Raw genomic sequence first — 20,977 nt, 5'->3', positions numbered from 1 at the left:
TTGGAATGATTGCGTGACATGACGTAAATGGGTAACTGGGGAAAATTGCATTACCGTCGCACGGTTCTTTTTTACATACACTGGGAGAGTGCTCTCTTCAATCTTGATTTGCTTGATTTGACTGACTGTGAGAAAATTCCGATGCAAAAGATTTTTTGTTTAATCGGGCCGATTTGCTCTGAACAGCCGTTTCGTAATAAAACCAGGCCAAATCCGATCGGAACGACAAAGCCAACTGCTCAGACCTATTCAGCTAAATAAATCGACATACATGTTAATTCAATAATCTTTGTAAAGATTTCTTTTTTATTCCAAACACCACTACGAGTGTGTCTTTTTTCGTTATGAGAGAACAAAAAATAACCTAGCCTCCATAGCAGTCGTTTGCGCTCTAAGCGCATGGAAAAAAACAAAGGAAATTGCAAGCGAACGAGCGCGCCTCATCACCCCACTGCTCCTCATGTTTTCACTCGCACGCGCGTTCGTTTGTTCAGCGCTCCGCGCGCTTTGAAAGGAATCGACTGCTACGCCGCATTTAAGAGCGATTCCCGTCAGGTTTGTCTTAAAACAGGATAACTGCTGTATAGCTCACGTCGGCTTCATAAAATATTACATGTTATGACAAAACAAGGACAAAGTGTATAGGTTTTACGCTGCAACATTTATTTTTTACTTGACACCGAGGAGAAATATTGTAGTCCAGAAAACATATCACGAAGGCACGCGACAGCGATCATCGCCGGAGACTCTCTGTCATCAAGGGAAATTTCTGATGAAGGCGTTTGAGCTCTCGTCTGACAACTTTTCGCAGTAAAGGTGTCTTGCTCATTTAAGCGGTAGCCTTTTATCTTCTCACCGACCTGTCAACGAAATTAAGTGTCGAAAAATAAATCCAATTTACTCTGGGACGAAAATTTTAGCGGTTGCGGCTCCTCGTGATACGTTCGTCCTATTATTACCATACTGACTCGTTTTATGACAGTTTACCTTTGATGCAAGTGAATACACGAAATATCATTTATCTGAACTGCAGAGAAAGATATGAAGACATGATTGATCATCACAATCAAAACCCAACAGCCTGAAAAAAATTCATCTGTGACCAGCTCCCAGTTGGCTTGATATTATAAAAGAATAAAGGAATATCACACCTGAATTAAATAAAACTATCTGCTCACAGTAGTCACTCTAGTGCAATTTGCTCAACAAAATTTTGAATTTTTTTCCTTGATCCGATCCGTGATCCGGTCCGTGATCCGATCCGTGATCCAATCCGTGATCCGATCCGTGATTCGGTCCGGTCCGATCTGATAATGTAAGCAGCGAAAAGAAAAAGAGTATTTGGACATCCCTGTTATGGTCAATAGCCCAATTTCGATATATTAAAATTCAGCCTAAAACAATAGACCTCAGCACGACGCTCCGGGGAATAAACCCTACAAACTCTGCAGTTATTCCCCGGAGCCTCGTGCTGAGGTCTTTTGTTTTAGGCTGAATTTTATATATCGAAACTGGTCTATTGACAATTGTCGATACAAGGTATCCGCTGACCAGTATCACGTGACCATATGGCGGGCTCAGGTTTATAGCTCATCGAGGTCATGTGGTTTTTTTAAAATTGACCGCTGACCAAGTACTTTCGATGTTAGGTTAATTTGTGGTAATCAGGGCGAAGATCCGGGTCGGATTCTTCAGAAGCCGGTTAACGCTAACCCAGGACCCAGCCAAAGTTTTAATTTTTCTTACATACAAATGTTTTTCACTGCTTTTAGGTCATGGGCTGCGGCTGTAGTTTGAGATTATTCAAACTCAAACTCAAACTCAAACTCAAACTCATGTGTTAGCTTAAGGTGGCTTCCTACAGTTTTAGACAGGAATCGTTTTTATACTTATATTATATTTTAATTTTAACAGTGTCCCCGATTAGTAAGCTTAAGGCTAGCTAGAAGACTAGATACTCAAATAAAGTTATTATTCTTATTATTATTACTATTATTATTATTTGATGGATTATAACAGCCCAACTTCTAACTCCTTTCAAAAATGTTCCAAGATGATTTTCCTTTCTCTATTTACTGTTTGCCTAAGTCTTTTGTCATTCTATGTAAAACTTGAACAATTAAACGTCAAAAAATGGCCAAAATGAATGAAGACAAGCAATAGACTGCAAGGCTTATACTACGTGAAAAACGTTTCGAGACACCAACATTACAAGAACCGATAAAGTAGGATCGCAACAGCGGACAGCTGTTTCGCCCTTCTTGGGGCTCGTCAGCACTGTGTAGCGAAGATATGTAACGCCAGCCCAAAAGCCAACGCACATAAATTGCAAAATGACCTGTGCACTATATCAAGTTCCGTACTTTGAACTCACTTGCTTCCCGAAACACGCGTTGCCACATCACGTGTTTCGGGGCGCAAGGAGACAGTGTCCGACCGAGTACCTAAGGAGAGACTGGACACTAGTATGTTAAATCACGTTTTCTTCAAAATCTACCCGTATGACCCTACCTCAAAATTTTAGGAATAAGAAATTGGCTCTGATCAGGAGCCATAATCGGGGACGGAGACCGTAAGCGCGCCATTTCTAGTATTGGCGTTGTCCCCATGATATGGGACAATAATTCTATTTTTAGAACAAATTGCGCCATCGCCTGCGACACACGCGCGTACATGCTGCGAGGATTTTTGCGGATGTCGCGCGGGGGAAATGGCGTTCGAAATTTCCGAAATGTTTCATGTTTTTGGTCCACAACTCAACGCTCTTGACTGTTGGAATTTTGCTTAAGTATTTTCGTCGTAAGCTGCTCCAGTTTGAGTGAAGTAAGACAGTGTCGAATTTAGGTATGTTCCGCTGTAAGCTCATATTTGTCGCTGACCAAGTTGTGTTCCGACGGATGCTTCTTTTACATGAGCTGTACATTACTCCACTTTAAATTTCACATATGTTGAAGATTAACAGCTTTTCCATTACACAGCAAAAAACTAGCTGGATATATTTAGGTATAGCAGAGCTTCAGGACTTCATAGTTTCCTAGCTCCTCTTGCCACACGCTTGCGAGGAATTTGTCAGTCTATCGCGACCGAAAAGTAAAACAAAATAATTGCTAGTTTGAGTTTCGCTTGAATTGTAAGCAACGCTTGATGTTTCATCAAAGCCCAATAACTTTACGTCCGTAGATACTGCTCAGTTTTATTCGTGTAAAAATCCAGTAAATTCTCTGTTGTCGATGAATGAGAGCGCCCGCCGATGCGTGTTTCGTACAGTCAGTAAACATGACAAATTGTACTTCCGCCGCACTTTCGTGTGAAAGCGTACATCGAACTCAAACAATAACTCTATAGTTTTTAAATATCTTTAAGATTGATAAATGTTTGAGAATATATTAAAAGCTAAGCTGAAAATATGTGAATAAAGCAGAAATAATCAGCAAAGTTACGATGACGCTTTCTTTAATCAACTTGGAATAACGATTTCGATTTTGTTGGTCGAGCTATCAAAACTCCTTGTCTATTTTCATTTTCGCAGTGTAAAACTTCACTATGCTTATGTTGAAGAAACACACATGATGTTAGTAGCCTTTTTTGTGTTCGTGAAATTTGTTACAGCATCTCAGCACAAAAGATAACGAAAGAAATCTTTGTCAAGATTTGTTGACAATCGAAAACACCGACTCGGACTTGAAAATGCATGAGCTGCACTATGCAAATGAGCTAATTGTACGCGTCAGACTTTCCTTTCAAAAACTTTTGCAAATTCACCAAACAAACAGAAACAATAAGAAACCGTCAAAACAGGTTTTGGTTATGATTAAGCATTGTCTGAGAAACTCACAAATTAACTTGATACCAGAGTAGAGAGTTTTCTTGCTATATTCTTAAGTCAGAACAAACGCAAAAACATACGCGCAAGCTTACAACTAGCGTGAGCAGATCTTATTATTCATTCCCAGCGCGAGATTGAAGTCTTGTTTTCGACCCTGAAAAACTCACCTTTTCCGTCAGCTCAGAGCATAAAACTACATATAAGCGCCCTGGTTCGTATTCCCTGCCTTATTCCCGGCCATCGCTGTGAAAAATACGCAAGAGAATCTCTCAACTCTCACCATTTGATCACGCAACGTGACAACATCCACGCGAGAGCCCCCGACATGTGCGTGAATCCGCGCGGATATATGACGTCAGGATGGCGCAATTTGTTCTAAAAATAGAAAAATTGTCCCATATCATAGGAGCGCGCGAATCCCGAGACTTACGGTCTCCGTCCCTGATTATGGCTCCTGCTCTGATTTAATATTTCTGCAAAAGTAAAATAAAAATCTGTTAGACAGATTTTTCGCAAACTAAGAAAACGTATCTTACAGATTTTTTTTTAAATTTGACTCTCAACGTGATTCACCCCTACAAATCAACTGTGAAAATTTCATCATGAGTTTTACGGTAGGTTTTCGAGCAATCCTCGATCGAAGACTAGCTTTTACAACCCTCGTCGAGAATTGAATTGCCCATGCCCGTTATTCAAGCACACGCTCATGTGACACCATGTATCGCGTGCGAGAGAGCAAGAGTAATTATAGAGCTCTAGCAGGGGGATAATCATGGATTTTCCGATCCCTCGAATCCCCTATTTCTCCATCCTCTCGAGAACTCGAACTAACTGTAGTTTCTTTAATTTTGGAGTTGCTTCAGGGTATCTCTAATGTGTCAAATTCCTGATTTCTCAACTCACTTTTCGTTGTCTTGGCCGAGTTTCATGTCTACAACCACAGGCAGCCCAAGCTCTGTCTATGAACCACACAAGCAACACAATATGGCATCGAATTGTAAGGGTTTGTATGGGATTTTCTACAGGATATCCATGGAAGTAGTTAAAAGTGAAAATTCTCAATAAAAATGGCTTACCTTATTCCAGACGTGTGTTGTTTGCTCCTTGTGTGGTTATTTTACCGACTGAACTTGATTTAAGCGACTTTTTTGAATTCCGGTTTTCCCTTTATGAAGAGAGGACAAGGCGAAACACCTCAGTCGGAACCGCCTGCCGAACGAAGTCAAAAATCCCAGGCTAAAATGTGTCCACGGCCACAAATCCACCGCAGAGTTCAAGGGCAAAGGTTGATCTTTCATTTCAATCCTCTAGCTACACAATTGCAGCCCTGCTAGCGACGCCAGGCGGCTCTTCGTGTCCCCAGTGAAACGATAAAACTATGGAAGAGCTCCGTGTCGATTGATCCGCGACATAACGACCGTTGAAATCGGCTTGGTAACCTCGTCATGTTAGCAAACCAAGACTCGCGGGGGTACTAGACCGCAATTTGTCAACCAAACTTCTTGTCACATCCGGGGTCCCCTCAGGTCGAATCTACAATGCACCATTGTCTCAAACACCCAATCAAAACCGCGCAGCGTCGTCTTTGCAAAAATTCAAAATAATAATCGTACACAACACTTCTGCAAAATGGCTTCCAAACCAAAGAAACGTAAAATCAATGGCGAAAGCTCCGTAGAAACTGAGGAGATACAATCATTTTTGAAGTGGAAGTCATGGTAAGTTATCACGTTTATGTACCTTTGATTTGTTTGCATAAAATATTCCCGAGCTGATAAACTAAATTTGCTTCTCTTAGGGCGTTCTGGAATTACGAATATTGTGAAGTAAATGTAATAGAAGCCAGCAAAATTTTGTCCAGAGCATACGAAGATAAAGAAAATGCCGCCGGCAAATTGAGCTCTGTTTTGCTCGGGAGAATTATTAAAGAATTATGGGGAGATCAGGTTAAATTGGTGAGGCGAGGACCAAATAAAGATCGTCGAACATGTTACCTTAACTTGCGGCGTAAGGAACATATGCATGTCACTGAATTACCAGGAGAGACTTTCGAACAATTTCGAGGAAGTAGCCTAGAAATGGGACGTGGATGGAGCAAAATGAGTGACAACCCAAACAATGTGTCATTTCTTCGTTTCGAGTCGTGTTCGTTTAACAGTCACCGATTGTCCACTGAAGTCAAGATAACTCAACTCTCATCCTCTAGAATTTCTTACTCCCTTATTTCTCATGGCTGTGAAAGCGATATCGGGAAGTTCATGAACATCTCGTACATAGAACGATACCCATTAAGCCAGAGAATCAACTTGATTCTAGCATTCGTTGATAATGCGAAATTGTGCAAAGGCACAACATTGGAACATGGGGAAACCACAACCCTTCCTCATGCCACTGGCCAGTATGTTGATTTGACGGAAGGAACTGACATCAACAGTTGTGTGGGTGAAACAAGGGTTTTCTCCCATAACTGCAATATTATTACTGTCCAAGATGGCACTTGCTGTGCGAATTGCGGGAACATTAAACTTCTGGGTTCCCGAGCTAAACGCAGGGGGCTCGCAAGGGATTCCATTCACCCTCACACAAACAAAAGATATCTCTCCAAGAGTGAAGTTGTCCAACAACTTGCCAAAGAAAGGCAAGCACGACAAAACGCAGAGAAAAGGGAGCGATACTGGAGAGAGAAATTCAATTCACAGTGCCTTGAAATGGCTGAGGAAGATCACGATGATCTTTCCCAAATTTTTTTAAATACTGGTGACCAAAATGTCCCTACCGAGATGGCGTGTCTCTGGGAGCAACAAAAACGTCTTCTACAATGCAAAAGCGAAAACGGTTACCGGTGGCATCCAAAGTAAGGAAACAAATTTTTTATTGAATCAATTACAACAGCTCAATCTATTATAAACGACAGTTCAACCTCCTCATATAAGAAGATTATAAAGGCCCTTCTTTCACAACAAACTGGTGATCATTGTATAAATGGTGGACGTGTGGAAGAGAAATATTTTCCGACCATATCCCTGCTCTTCTTTTAGGTTACAACAAACCATAATATACATGTATCAATATAAATATATACCGTACATAATACATGTATCAACATACTATAATACAAGAATCAACAAAAGGTCATTCTATCATTGTTTGAGTGTATACATGAAACTATCAACATGAACAACAATAATACATTTGGTTCCTAAAAATGCTAAGGTGTATTTTTTTTGCCTCAAATACAGAGTTATACGGCTTTGCCTGGATCTTTACTGCCGAAACCCTCATGTTTTGGATCCTCTACGCCAGTTTCTAATTCTCCCAAGCAACAAAACAATAAGGTGGGTATAAAAAAACCATAAGTAGTTTAAAATATGTTTTCCTGAATTTAATTTTAGTTATCTTACAAGGGGTACCATATCTTGACCCAATGCTTAAAACCTTTTTTATATAGAAAGAACAGTTTCATTTTGAGTGCCATACTAAATCAAAACCATATCACCTGTACTCATTTACCAGTCTATCCTCACAAAGCACAAATTAACCATGTGCATGCATATGCAATTTGATTAAAGTTAATGTTGCCCAATTTAGTAGAAAGATAAAAAAAAATTGGCAAGATACTGGTAATGAATAATTTATTCCTATGGATTTTAAAAATGGCATCCTGGCTATTAAACTGCTCCATATTATTTTTAAGTTACAGTATATATTAAGAAATATCATTTACAGGCTTTATAAAAACAAAGTCAAGGAGACAGTTGGGTGGAACCGAGAGGTTTTGAGATGGTGCCTTAATGCAGCCAAGGGAAGTGGAATGAAAGAAGCAGATTATATGGGTGGTTTAGTCATTGACGAAATGAAGATTCAGGTACCTTTTAGAACACGAAAAAATTACTTTCTAGAAATAACATTGTTAGTAATCAGTCTAAAATTTGTTTGTCCTGGCTTCGCTACAATAACAGCTAAATTAGAAAATATTTCATTGTGTAGTAACATTTACTTAAGTTTGTTGGACACAATGTTGTGTTCCATAAGTAAATAATAATCCATACATCCCCCATGGAAGGGATTTTTTCTAAGACCCCCAGCCTCACAGGGAAGTTCTATTTAAAACTTCATGAATTTCCTTAAAGTTATTTGACCTTTGAGCCCGCCCTCCCCCCCCCCCCCCCTGCCAACCCCCAGGAATTTCCAATCCCTTCCATGGGGGTGTATGGGCATTTTCTGAAGATACATAATCTGGCTCATAGTTGATAGGAGAGTTATAATTTTGTATATTGTAATAAGCTAATATACATTATCTTTGATAAAAAATTATCAGGAGAATTTAGAGATGACCAACGTTGATGGCAAACACAAGCTTGTTGGTTTTGTTGACCTTGGAAAAGGTCATGAGCTCATGACAGCTCTATCAGGTAAGACTAATTTACCTATACTCATCTGTACCTATTGTCAGTTTAGAAACATTCCAAGCTGTATTTCACACTTAAAAAGATGTCCATTTGGAATCTGCTACTGTCATTAAAAGCAAAAAATTCTTTAATTTGCTTGTAGGAAAGGGTGATGAACCAGAACTTGCTACTCATGTGCTGCAATTCATTTATGTCAGTGATAATGGGTTTAGGTTTCCTGTCGCACAATTCCCATCCACAGATTGCACTCCAAGCAGTTTGTACTTCTGTTTCTGGGATGGGGTCCTGGCAATGTTGGAGATTGGATTTGAGTGAGTACATGTATAACAAGTAAACCTTATGATTAAATAAATCATTAATTAAAATCTGACATTTGATGTTGGAATATTTGAACCTATATTTCAGTTGATTACCTAAGAATTTATATACTTAGAGGGTTTACATAAAACTTACTTCAGAGAATGACACTTCCATGCACGTTATTGTAACCTTGAATCTATGAACAAAAAAAAAAAATAGTACTGTTATAATATAAAATTACCAATGAAATAAGACACATGTTCATGTATGGCTTTTTTTTAGGGTATACTGGTGCATCCTAGATGGGGAAGAATGTAACAGACAGTTCATAAAACTGCACTACAAGGACAAAAACCCAGTTGAGACCAAATTTGTAGCAAGGAACTTCTACACTGGAGGGCCAATGATTTTTATCATGGATCCAAAGGTATTTTAAATGTTTTAAAAAGTAAATATTTCCTTTACCCCGTCTCATTAGTCAGCATTCAATTATGGTTGTCTCTAATTTTGTTACACATACTCATACAGCTAACAATGTGTTATCTAGATGCTTCTTGAGTAAAAAAATAGCTTCTGGATAACATATTGTTGGCTGTATATCTCTAGAAAGTCAGACCACAGAAACATTAGACTGATCACTGGAATTTTCAGTTAATATGAGGGGAAATTTGTGTTTTTTACAAAGTCAAGATTCTGAACAACTGTAGCCAATAATCAGACATTATGTTAGAAAATCAAAACACTCTTAAGTCGTAATGTGGTTACACTGTTGCTTAAATACCAGTAGTATTAATACTCCTAAGCAGACATTTTATGGACTTTTGATCATGGCCTGATCCATCCCAATGTTGTGGAGAATTGAATTGCAATTGTTTGGGAGTCTTGGATATACTAACTGTTGGAGTGATAAAACTATACCAAAAGTGTAATATTAATTAAATCATTAATCCTAATCTATTGATCATTAAATCTTCTTATCAGCACAACATCAAGAAAATAAGGAATAATATTGAAAAAAGCAACCAGAGAGGCCAGCCGAGGTGTTTAAAAGTTAATGGACAACAAATCACTTGGGATCAACTCAAAAGTGCATTTAACTGGGACCAGGAAAGTTTCTCCCTCCCACTGCACGAGAACCTCACATTACAGCATTTTGAGCTAGACCCAGCCAGTAAAATGAGGAATAAGCTTGCAGAAGATGTGCTTGACTCCAAGATGCTATTTCTCATGCAGGTACAAAATCACAGCTAATTATATTACTACAATTAATGGTAATTTCATTATTAAAGTGAATTGCATGTAGTTTTTTTTTTCTTATTGTCTAGCTATAATTCCACTGTGTAGTCCTGCCGTTAATTTAATTTTGCTGCTGTCAAATTGTTATTTCATCTTTTCAAAATCAACAGTCTGATATTTATGGTACAAATAAGCATATTTCATGCATCAGTTATATGCAATTTTACAGCTAAGTCCATATATATGTTATACAATTAGAATATGTTCAAAATTCAATAAAAAAAGTGTTATATTTATCCTGCTTTTAGTCCACTCTTGACTAACATTTTTTTATTTATGCAAACCAGATAATATTACAGTACATTACCTCTTTTCACTTATGTCACAGAAATACCAGGAACACTTTACAGCCGGTACTGGAGAAGATGAGTCTGCCCTGGGTTCTGTTATATCTCTTTTGGAGTACACTAGTGAACTTGTCAACCTGTTTAATGACAGGATGTACATAAACTCTACAAATGATTCAAGACTGCAGAAGCTTAACAACTTTTATAGTTGGATGAGTCACTGGGAAGAAAACACTGGAGGAAACAACAAAGAATTTATCTCAAGCAAATTATGGTTTGATTTACAATCCGTGTGCCTTGGTTTCCAGTCACTGGTCCACTACAAATTGCACAAGTTTCCCAGCTCAGTAATTAAACCTTCCATTGTGAATCAAGACTGTGTGGAGAACCACTTTTGTCAAATTCGTTCATGTAACGGTCAAAATGACAATCCTACTTTCTTACAGCAACAGTCTTCACAAAATTCAATTAGACTGGGACAAATCACAATTAGTCCTAAAAGTAATGCATCTTGTAACAGTACCTGTATAGATCAGAGGCCATCAATTCCAAGTAAAAAAAACACTTAATCTGGGGGCTAAGTAGTCATGCTGATAGGTGCAGAAAATTTTTTAGTTAATGTTGTAACAATAGGCCTTTTTTTGGCTAAGGATCAATTCACTATGTCGAAGGGCAGTTATATGGCTGTGATAACATGATTTAATAATGTTAGATTATTTGACATGTGAAATCTCAGCCCTTGCAGGATAATAATTTTTTTTTTCCTTTCAAATTTATGAACAAATTAATGCATTTGCTTCTCCCCTGGCTGTAGCCTAAGATTCCCATAGGCATGGCAATTCTTCCACATGAAAATACAAAAATTAAAGTTGTAAATAGTCTTGTTTATTAGCACACCTTATATATAACTACTGAAGTACACCTGTGTGTAGGGTGTGTATGGCTAGTACAATTCTTATTACAGCCTTAATATATGCTTATTTCTATTTAGAATTAAAAGGCAGGTGTATTTGTTGGATACAAAACTACACCGTAGCTTAAGAATTCTCATTTTGCAAAGGATCTAATTAGTAGTCAAAGGATTGAATTTAGTTTGTGAGATTCGCAATTACAGCTGTATATTAAAATATTGGTTTAATAAAATATATAATTAGAATACCTCTCGATAAGTGTATCCTGATGTGACCATCTGAGTTAGAGTTCCCTACAACCCTGAATTGTCTGTCGTCTACCTGGACTGAGAACGGAATGCAGTTATGCTCTACAATAGCATTCAGTAGGGCTTCCCCTATCACTGTCTTTGTTGATCGTGAAGACACTCTGAGACCATACGCTTGGCATAGGGCTATCAATTGAGTTTTGAGGTAGACTCTGCTCAGCGGGCCACTGCCTCGATGCTGATGAATAAAGGCAACCAGACGACTGTGTGACACCTTCTTATTTTCGCTTCTATCTTTCAGAATGTCCTTTAAAAAAGCCAACTCAAAGTGTCATAACATTTATAATATTGATATTGTCAATCTAATGGGAACTTAACAGTGATCAGGGGAGAATTCATGAGGCTTGAGTGTAATGAAATCAATACATGTACTGTATGATATCCCTAAACAATTTAATTGTTGGTCTATTGTTAGTTGAGAAATGAAGGCAATTGTAGGGAACAATAGAACATTACAATATAAATATGTTCATTTTAGGAGGGCTTCAATAATGATCTGCAGTATAATCTAGTTGTCAAATAGTTATAAATGGCAAACTATCAGGATTGATTTTTCAGTTCATTTCAATATTAAATAAAAACAAAACTTGTTGTCTTACATTGTAGGATACACTGTCTGTCTTCTCTCTCGTCTTTTCTTTCCTTTCAAGAACTCTTTTGCGAAGTTCTGCACTCTTTTTTACCAGTGCTGCTCTCCTGAAGTCTCGTAAAAATTGGGAAGCCCCCATGTTGATGTAATACAGTAGTATGCCATCGAAAAGTCTCTCTATCAGTTCCTGTGCAAAGAGAGAGGTTCCAAATAGTTTTTTCTTTTTTAACAAAGTTCCAATTTTTAATCAACACTCGTTATATGTTTCCTTTTTCCTTAGAAGCGAGGCCCCATTCTTTGGTTTCATATTAAAATAATTATTGTAAAGTTACAGTACCTTCAAAGAAAATGAACCTCAGAAATTCAATGGCTTGCTATAGGGCCTTCAGATTTGTGGTCAGTGGACAAGCAGCTGTCCAGCAAGGACTTGACCAGTGAAAAAGGCAAGAAGTTCTTAACCCATCAGATCAGGTCAGGTTATAAAGCAATGGATGTGCCTTTTTTCTTAATTTTTTTTTGCTCATTACATTGGTAAACTTAACCAAGTAATATTGTATTCAGAATGTGTGGTTCCAGAAAATATCCATACCCCCCTCACGGAGGGTCACGGAAATTCCAAAGGGTTGGGGGGTCTGAAAGAGGTAAATTTCCAAAGGGGAGGGGGCTACTCAAGGAGTTTTCTTTCCAGTGGGTCTGAAATGCGATTGAATGAACACTACCGTACTTTCCCAATTGATTCAGGTTGCCAAACCAACAAGAATGTTCCATCCGTTGAGAAATAAATGTTAGATTTTTTGTCATATATTTTCCATTTTTCTTCCCACATCGTACGACAGACAGCAATCCTGAGTATCGTGTTTGTTGGACGTCAAGTTGAACAAAATGCCGACGAAGAGGTGCAGCAATATATGAACAATGAAGTTGATGATATTTTATACTTTGGAGATCGTGCTGTATTTAGCTCAAATGCAGCTCAGATGCTTTTTCCAGCATTAATCATGCTGTCAATTAAATGCGATTCGTACTTTGTTTGTTTCTTTTGATACTCGGACAAAATTACTCCCCGTTTCGGACTTGCCATAACTAGGTTGTCGTGTAGTTAACAGTTTGCTTTAAGTGAGCAAAGTCGATTCAAAGCCATTTGTCTTGAACTATATATGTAATCGTGGACAGCGAGGAGCGTTGTAATTGGAGCGGTAGGCGAGATTTCATTCATTCATTTACAATGCGTGTTGCGTATGAAATGTATGACAATTCAGAAAACTAAGGCATAAAATGAATTTACTATCATTTACAAACTACAGAGACAAAGCGTATGGCTTAATTGATGTATTTCTTTGGTAAAAGAAAAAGTAAAGCGACATTTGGGAAACGGCTGTTTTGAAAAAAATGTTGCGTGACCACTTTACACTACGCGTGTAAAGTAATTCGATATGTTGTTTTGACCATGCATAAATTAAAACTTCGACTCGGTTATTTGAAAGAGCTTCATGTACGTTCCGAGATTCTTATATGAAAACTTCCTTTAGTGAAGAAAAAGTCAGCTACTATGCCATTTGGGAGTGAAGCGGTTCTAAGTCAGTTGTTTATTAGTTTAAACACCGGTTCGAACATTTTAATATGACATGAAGGAACGCGCTGCGTCTGCAGTCTACCGTGAAAAAGTACGTCTTTGTCTACAATGTAACTATAAACAGCTGCGGCTAAATTTTGTTACAATTAATGAGTTAAGGATACGGGATTTCCGAGGGGTAGGGGGTGGGGCAAGTAGAAAACTCATGGAAATTCCAGGGGGCGGGGGGAGTACTGTGAAGCCCCCTGGAACGGAAAATCCTGGGGGGTTGAGAGTCGAACTGGAAAAAAACCCTCCGTGGGGGGGATATGAATATTTTCTGGAAGCACACAATTAATTATGATAAGAAATTTAGATTTTCTGGTAATTAAGATGGACAATATCAAACTTTCAATGATGTACCAATAATCAAGTTAGTGAGCCTTTTATCTGATGCATGAAATATATGTCCATTACCTTGTCTTTAGTGGCATTGTCTTGGAAACACTTAAACCAAGTTGATTTCAATTCTTCATCTTTAGACAGAGAATTGATAGCTGCTTCCACCATCCCTTCACGTGCCCTCTTCAAAATGTGCATGTTCAACAAATCCACTCTCCTCTGTTCAAGATTTAAGAAGAAAAGGTAGGCCTCATCAGAGATGTGAAGCAGGCCGCGTTGGCGATACTGTCTTGCCTCTGTTACTTGCAAGGTTTCTGGGAAGTTGGAACTTTCCTCTAGATGATGATATGGTTGAATGATGTTTTCCTCTAACAGTTCACAAACTCTTTGCTGATTTTCAACAGTGGCCAAAGTGGAACTGGAATTTGTATGAACATTTTTTTGGACATACTTGCGTGCTCGGGAGAGAACTTTCCTCACTGCCCAGCCACCAACATGACGGACCTTTGATAGCCCAACCTCATTCATTTCTTCAACATCAAAGGCAACAGGTTCACAGATTTCGTCCTGTCTCACAATGAACTTCAACCGTTCCAGAAATCCGAAATAGATGAAAGTGGCCAGCTTGCGTGCAATGGCCCGTTGAGGAAGTGTACCTTTATTTGTGCCAAAAACAACACAAACATACAAAGAAAAATCATCACCATTGAAAAACTGATCCAGCTTGTAAGTTGCCTCAGAAAATTCTTGCCGTCCAATGTCAACAACAATGTCATCTTGGTTTTCGATGATGTGGTTTTCGATCATCTGAAAAGCATGAAACCAAATTAGTTTAACAAACGGTGGAACTTTTGTCATCCAACAATCGTCATTCAGCAGGAAGTCAATGCTATTGATCTCTTCTTCTTGGAAGGTAGACACCACTACACCTGTTTTCAAGGACAGTAGATAATCTCGGCAACAAGTTAGAAATTCTTCAGGAGGACTTGAAAGTGTAGATTCATGCCTTGTTAGCCTGTCGAAAACCTCCAGTAGCTCCAGTGGGGTAGCAACTTCATCATTATCAAAACAAGCCTGTACTGGCCCATCAAGCATGTCACAGGGAAATTGAAAAGGCTCCTCATTTTCCTGGTCAATTTCCTGGTAGCGGTCTCTTACACTTAGCAAATCATCTTGTTGGAAGGGCTTGTTACGACAGCAGGAAAGATCCGCAACTGGAGAGCAAAGATGGGCTGAAGAGCAGATTTCAAGTGCCTTTTTCACTGGCTTCAAAAGCTGACGACGATTAAAATTTACAATGTGTATGTGTTCAGGAGATTTTACCCTGGAAATTGCCACATAAATTAGGCCCGGAACGTATTCTCTAGAGCAGTAGACAACTGCAGATGACAGAGTTAATCCCTGTGACTTGTGGCACGTGACAGCATAAGCAAGGACAATCGGAAACTGTGATACACTTCCAACTCTTTGACCATTTCTGTCCCGCTTGATCCACGTTTCCCGCCCTATTTCAACTATTCCCACCTCTTCAAACTTCACCAACAGCTTGCCATTACCGCTAACACCGGTGAATGTGCCAAGGGTACCGTTCCTTAAATCATCTGACTTGTTCCAAACTAGCATCACCTTGCAGCCAGGTTTAAGTTGCAAAGTAGATGCTCCGGGCCAGCTCATACTCGTCGATTTGTCATTTTCATAATCGGCATGAAAGTTAAACAACTCTCCAGGGATCGCATCGAGCTGCCGCCTGTTTGCAAGCTGAACTGGAACTTTTCTGAAGTAAATTTGGGTGGCAGTACGCTGAAGTTCCCAGGGTAATTGCCTTTGCAACGAGGTTAGATACTGTTCGGTGGCGATGGAACATGTCCCCTCTCTTATCTCCGCCAGAGCCGCCAAAAATTCTGGGTTTTGCTGCCGAATGACTGTTGTTAACCCGAACCGATGTGAAATCGCAAAGTCGAACAGGGGAGAATAAAACATGAAGCGGCCTTCGTCAAATAAATTCGCACAGGTTGCAGCTGCAAGAATTCTCCTATCAGAACCATTTGTTTTCCTGCAAATGGAAGATTTTTACAATCATCGTTTGCCAGTTCGTGATGAAGGAAGTTGACAAGTTCAAACATCCTCTGGGATGACATACTGGCTTCGTCCCAGACAATTATGTCGAGGGCTTTAACTCGGTCTCGAATTACGGAGTTTTCAGCCGAGCGATCAATTACTTGTCGCCAAGGTAATTCTGCCGTCGATAGGCCATAAAACGAATGAACAGTTGACGCTACGCCGCGATCATACACTTGACAAGCAATGCCGCTGGAACATATGACACCGATCTCCTTTCCCGCCTATTTCGCCTTTCCAATAAATGCTTTTACGACCTCGCTTTTACCAACGCCAGCCTGGCCAGTAATCAATAAATTGTGACCTTCTAAAGCAAAGTTCACTATTTGACTCTGGTCCTCATTCAGCTTTACCCTTAATTATAATAAAGTTTCCATATAACGCGTGCTCTGATTGGCTGAAACAGCGTGCTTTATCAGAGAACAGAGCACGGGTTGATGACGGTAAGTTGGCTTCCAAATTTTTGCTTCGGAATTTTGACAAATTTGACCCAAATTAACCATCCCCTGTGACTCAGACAAACGCACTGGAAACGAGCTATTTTTCTGCAGTAAATATGGCTCACAGAGACCATTGTTAGCAACAGTAGTGTTAAAACTGTACTAAAATAACAAGTTTTGCTAGATTCCCGCCGACAAAACATGTACAGCTGTAGCGAAATACACAAATTCTCAACCTAAACAGTGCTTCGATAAAGACATTAATTTTGTTACAAAGGCAGAAATTATACTAAGAAGTAAAACAACGACAGAAAACAATTGAACTGTCTCTGTTTATGATGAGAAGCTTTATTTTTGTAAATTTACAATTAAAAATGCTCATTTACTCAAACAACACTTACATGAAGTGTAGTAACGCTCGTTCTCCGGTCGTCTCAGCGAAGTAAACCGACGAGTGGTCAGTGCAAAACTTGCTTTGATATTCTCTTCTGTGCTCGAAGTAGAACCAGTGGGAGCCGTTAAGTCTTTCTAACTTTTACGCTAGTTCGGGCAATCTTGCTGCATGCGGCTACAAGCCGTAAATAACTGTAGCTCCTTTCAAATTCAACCCGGCATTTCGCATTTTCATCCACAAGCTTTGAGCTCCGCGTTTCGTAATTTCCACTGGAAAAGTGCTCGTTTTCATGGGCCACAATACGGCCGGATTCCTCTTGACTATAAACCTTTACCTGCCTTGAGATCCGTATTTAAAAATTAACTTAAAAGCGAACTTTGAAGGCATCGTTCTTCTCTCAAAAGCCGCTCAAACTACTCGAAACTGAAAGCTTAGCCGAAGTCCAGTTAGTGATTGACAGCTGTCGCTTCGTTAGCCAATCAAATTATTTGAACAATTCTAACAAGGATTGTGATTGGCTTATTTTAGCGTGCTTTATCAGAGAACAGTACACGGGTGACGCCACTTTTGTTCGTTTGGAAAATAAAGTTTGGTTTGAAAATTCAGCCAAATGCGTGGGGAAATTATTAGATTCTTTATCATAAAACAAATAAAGAAGCCTCGAGTGTGCTCTGTTCTGTTGTAAAGCACTTAGGAAGCGGTAGAGCACTCAAGAAGTGGGGAAAAACACTCGACTTCGTCTCGTGTTTTCCCCTACACTTCTTTCGTGCTCTACCGCTTCCTGCGTGCTTTACAACAGAACAGAGCACAGTCGAGGCTTCTTTATTTGTTAAGTAATCAAAATATACTATAACATGTCAACTCGCTGGTAAGAAACAGCAACGTGCAAATACATTGGAAACTCGAAGTTTTCAAGAGCAGGAGAGAAATAAAAACGAATATATTAAACAAAATACTTACATGATTCGTAAGGAAGAAATTACAGATTTCCCGGGTAAATTTCTTCCTGGGTTCCCTTCGGTTTTGCAAAAATATCGCACATGTAAAGACGACGCTGCGCGGTTTTGATTGGGTGTTTGAGACAATGGTGCATTGTAGATTCGACCTGAGGGGACCCCGGATGTGACAAGAAGTTTGGTTGACAAATTGCGGTCTAGTACCCCCGCGAGTCTTGGTTTGCTAACATGACGAGGTTACCAAGCCGATTTCAACGGTCGTTATGTCGCGGATCAATCGACACGGAGCTCTTCCATAGTTTTATCGTTTCACTGGGGACACGAAGAGCCGCCTGGCGTCGCTAGCAGGGCTGCAATTGTGTAGCTAGAGGATTGAAATGAAAGATCAACCTTTGCCCTTGAACTCTGCGGTGGATTTGTGGCCGTGGACACATTTTAGCCTGGGATTTTTGACTTCGTTCGGCAGGCGGTTCCGACTGAGGTGTTTCGCCTTGTCCTCTCTTTATAAAGGGAAAACCGGAATTCAAAAAAGTCGCTTAAATCAAGTTCAGTCGGTAAAATAACCACACAAGGAGCAAACAACACACGTCTGGAATAAGGTAAGCCATTTTTATTGAGAATTTTCACTTTTAACTACTTCCATGGATATCCTGTAGAAAATCCCATACAAACCCTTACAATTCGATGCCATATTGTGTTGCTTGTGTGGTTCATAGACAGAGCTTGGGCTGCCTGTGCTAAAACGTTGCGTTACATTTGGATTTGATGCCATTTAGACGAAACGTAGAGGAGAAGACCCTCTGACAATCGCGTGGAAAGAAAGTTGAAATGGCAGCAACGGACGAATACGGCAGAGACCGTATCAACTAGCAAATTCTTCGCGGGGGGATTAAATTATAGGTGAGGATGCTTTTTCCTACTAACAGCTTTCATTCGCCTGTACGCCTTAACTAATTTTGATAGAAACTGACGTGTTCCACGGTTTGGCGTCGGAATGCGGAACTTCGAATAGCTGCTGTCCATTAATCTGGATGTGAGAATCAACTTTCATAAAAGTACTGTCTTAATTCCGTTCTCAAATTGCATAGGAATCACGTGCACGTGTTGTTGCTTGAGGCAAACGGGAAGAAGGTTCATCTACACCATGGCGGAGAAGGCTTCATGGAGATTTTTGTTGTCTCTCTTCGCTCTAGTACACACCGTATTAGGTAAGAGCTCTTTTTTGTGCATTGAAAAGTAATTTTGAAGTGCTGCAGCAACTAACAAAGCCCCAAAGAACCCACAGGATGCAAATGATTATGTAAACAAATGCCTCCACGCGTAAAATTTTCGCGCCTGTCTCCGTTTGCGCCGTTGTATTGCTCGTGGATTTTACCGTGAAATGTGTTTGAATCACTGGCGAGACAGCACTGGTCGAACAATAAGAACAATATGCATGCATATCAATGATCAAGAATGGAAGAATAGTGGAGAAAGTAGCATTCTATGGAATTGTTTCGGATCAATGGAACGCGGAAGTCGATTTGTGCAGAGAACGAGTATGCTTTGATTTAAACTAACTATTCGTCAAGGTTTACAACTTTAAATGGTTATTAAACTGAGTAGAGTGCAGTTTGGTCTGAAATCATAGCCGTGATTCCATAATCGAACGAGAGTTCGATTTGAAATCACGAGTATGATATATAATTTCAGACCAAAATTGCATGACAAAAAGTTCAATTGCCACTTTATTACATCCATTTTGAAATCACACTTTTAATCGCCTATTGTGAATACAGTCGGCTTTGGTAAGTACCAAATATTGTATTGCTCCACCAACAGTGTGCTAAAAAAGCAGAACCGGAAACATTTCATTTTATATGCAAAACGGAAAAAAGAGGTGATTTAGAGTAAAAAATAGCGCGTTATATAATTTTTTAATTCCTGAATAAATTGCACTGGCTTTCAAGCATTTTGATTGGCTATTTTAAATAAGTCTTGAAATCTGATTGGTTGTTTAATTAAAAAATTAGGATGGTTGTGAATAAATTGCTTTGCTGAAAGCCAATCAGATTGTAAAGATCACAGGTGATTTCAAAATGGATGTAATAACATTCAATAGAATGGATGAGTGTTTAATCAACTTATTCAAACACTAATCACTCACATCAACCTCCCATTCCACAACAGTGAATTCATTTAATATTCCATCAAGTCCATCAAGTGAGCTTAAACTGCTATTTAAAATTGTCTGGATTGTTGTCAGGTCAAAATTTACAGATTACTTGAAAGTAAGCTTCAATTTTTTACAAATTTATCATCAGTGTTACCTTAAGGCAGCCCGTACGAAAAAGTCTGGCCTAACAAAGCCATAATCAGGCCTAATTAAGGCCTGATTTGGTGACGTGAGACCTGAAACAAACCTAACAAAAGCCTGACATTGAATTTGTTAGGTTAAAAGAACCAAGCCTGAAAATTTTAAGGTTTTGTTGGGTTTGATGTTAGGCTTACTCGTAACCTAACAAAGCGTAATTTTTTTCAGAGCGATAGCGTTATGAAACGGTAACCTTAATATTAGCCTGACAAAGCCTGAAATGTATTTGGTCTTTGCGGATAATTGGGTTGACCAAATTATCTAGCCTGACAATAGCCTAAGAGAACCTGATTAATTTATGAAAAAAAGAAATGCGTGGAACTAACTCGCAGTGTTGGAAATTCGTAGCATAGTTGACTGAAACAAGCTCTTGTGAGAGTGACACGCATCGTTTGAAACAGTCGATACCTATAAACCTCGTAATACCGCATTTTGCCAATTTATACTGAAGTGATAAGTTGTCGATGTCAGGTCAATAGCACTCCAACAGACGTATCCAGGCAGTAAGCTTATTCCATAATTCATTGTAAACACAAAACAGTTGTATAGCTAGGGTCAGCGATCATTTTAATGGGCTCTATAAGTTTTCGCAGGCTACAAACAAATAGCTCGGCGTGACATTAGCTTGATAAATTCAGGACAAGTATCATATTATTTTGTCGACCACTTCATAAGCCATTTGCATGAAAGAGGAATTAATGCCTTTTTCCATCTTCATCAACTACATATCAACCGGCTTTACGTACCTGTGTTCGTCCTCAGGTGATTTCATGCATGTACTACTTGCAAATTGGATGCCAATTCGTTTATCCCCGGCTATTTCCGCCCAGAAATAT

At 39.2% G+C, this 20,977-nt stretch overlaps 2 protein-coding genes across 3 annotated transcripts in view; both read left to right on the top strand.

Annotated features, from left to right (window-relative positions):
• The first annotated feature begins 5,414 nt into the window (after window positions 1–5,414).
• Window positions 5,415–11,935, top strand: LOC110069344 (uncharacterized). Of its 2 annotated transcripts, none has more exons than XM_089285784.1 (9): window positions 5,415–5,544; window positions 5,625–6,680; window positions 7,066–7,161; window positions 7,553–7,691; window positions 8,145–8,238; window positions 8,477–8,546; window positions 8,818–8,962; window positions 9,517–9,768; window positions 10,160–11,935. In XM_089285784.1, exons 1-9 carry the CDS (start codon window positions 5,456–5,458, stop codon window positions 10,685–10,687), a joined length of 2,469 nt encoding a protein of 822 aa, XP_089141910.1. In that variant the 5' UTR covers window positions 5,415–5,455; the 3' UTR covers window positions 10,688–11,935. The 2 variants fall into 2 exon arrangements, with proteins under 2 accessions (XP_089141910.1, XP_089141909.1); XM_089285783.1 differs by having other exon boundaries at window positions 8,378–8,546.
• Window positions 11,936–17,858: 5,923 nt separating this feature from the next.
• LOC110055207 (macrophage mannose receptor 1-like) overlaps window positions 17,859–20,977 on the top strand; it is a 61,126-nt gene continuing 58,007 nt past the window's right edge. The window contains exons 1-3 of the mRNA XM_089285772.1: window positions 17,859–18,387; window positions 18,505–18,688; window positions 18,877–18,996. Coding sequence (XP_089141898.1) covers window positions 18,933–18,996 — 64 coding nt within the window. The 5' untranslated portion in view covers window positions 17,859–18,387; window positions 18,505–18,688; window positions 18,877–18,932. The remainder of the gene's footprint in view (window positions 18,388–18,504; window positions 18,689–18,876; window positions 18,997–20,977) is intronic.

Source organism: Orbicella faveolata, unplaced genomic scaffold, assembly GCF_042242905.1.
Source record: "Orbicella faveolata isolate gen_17 unplaced genomic scaffold, um_ofav_v1 contig_13, whole genome shotgun sequence".
Classification (NCBI taxonomy): Eukaryota; Metazoa; Cnidaria; class Anthozoa; order Scleractinia; family Merulinidae; genus Orbicella; species Orbicella faveolata.
This window is presented reverse-complemented; position numbering and strand designations above follow the sequence as displayed.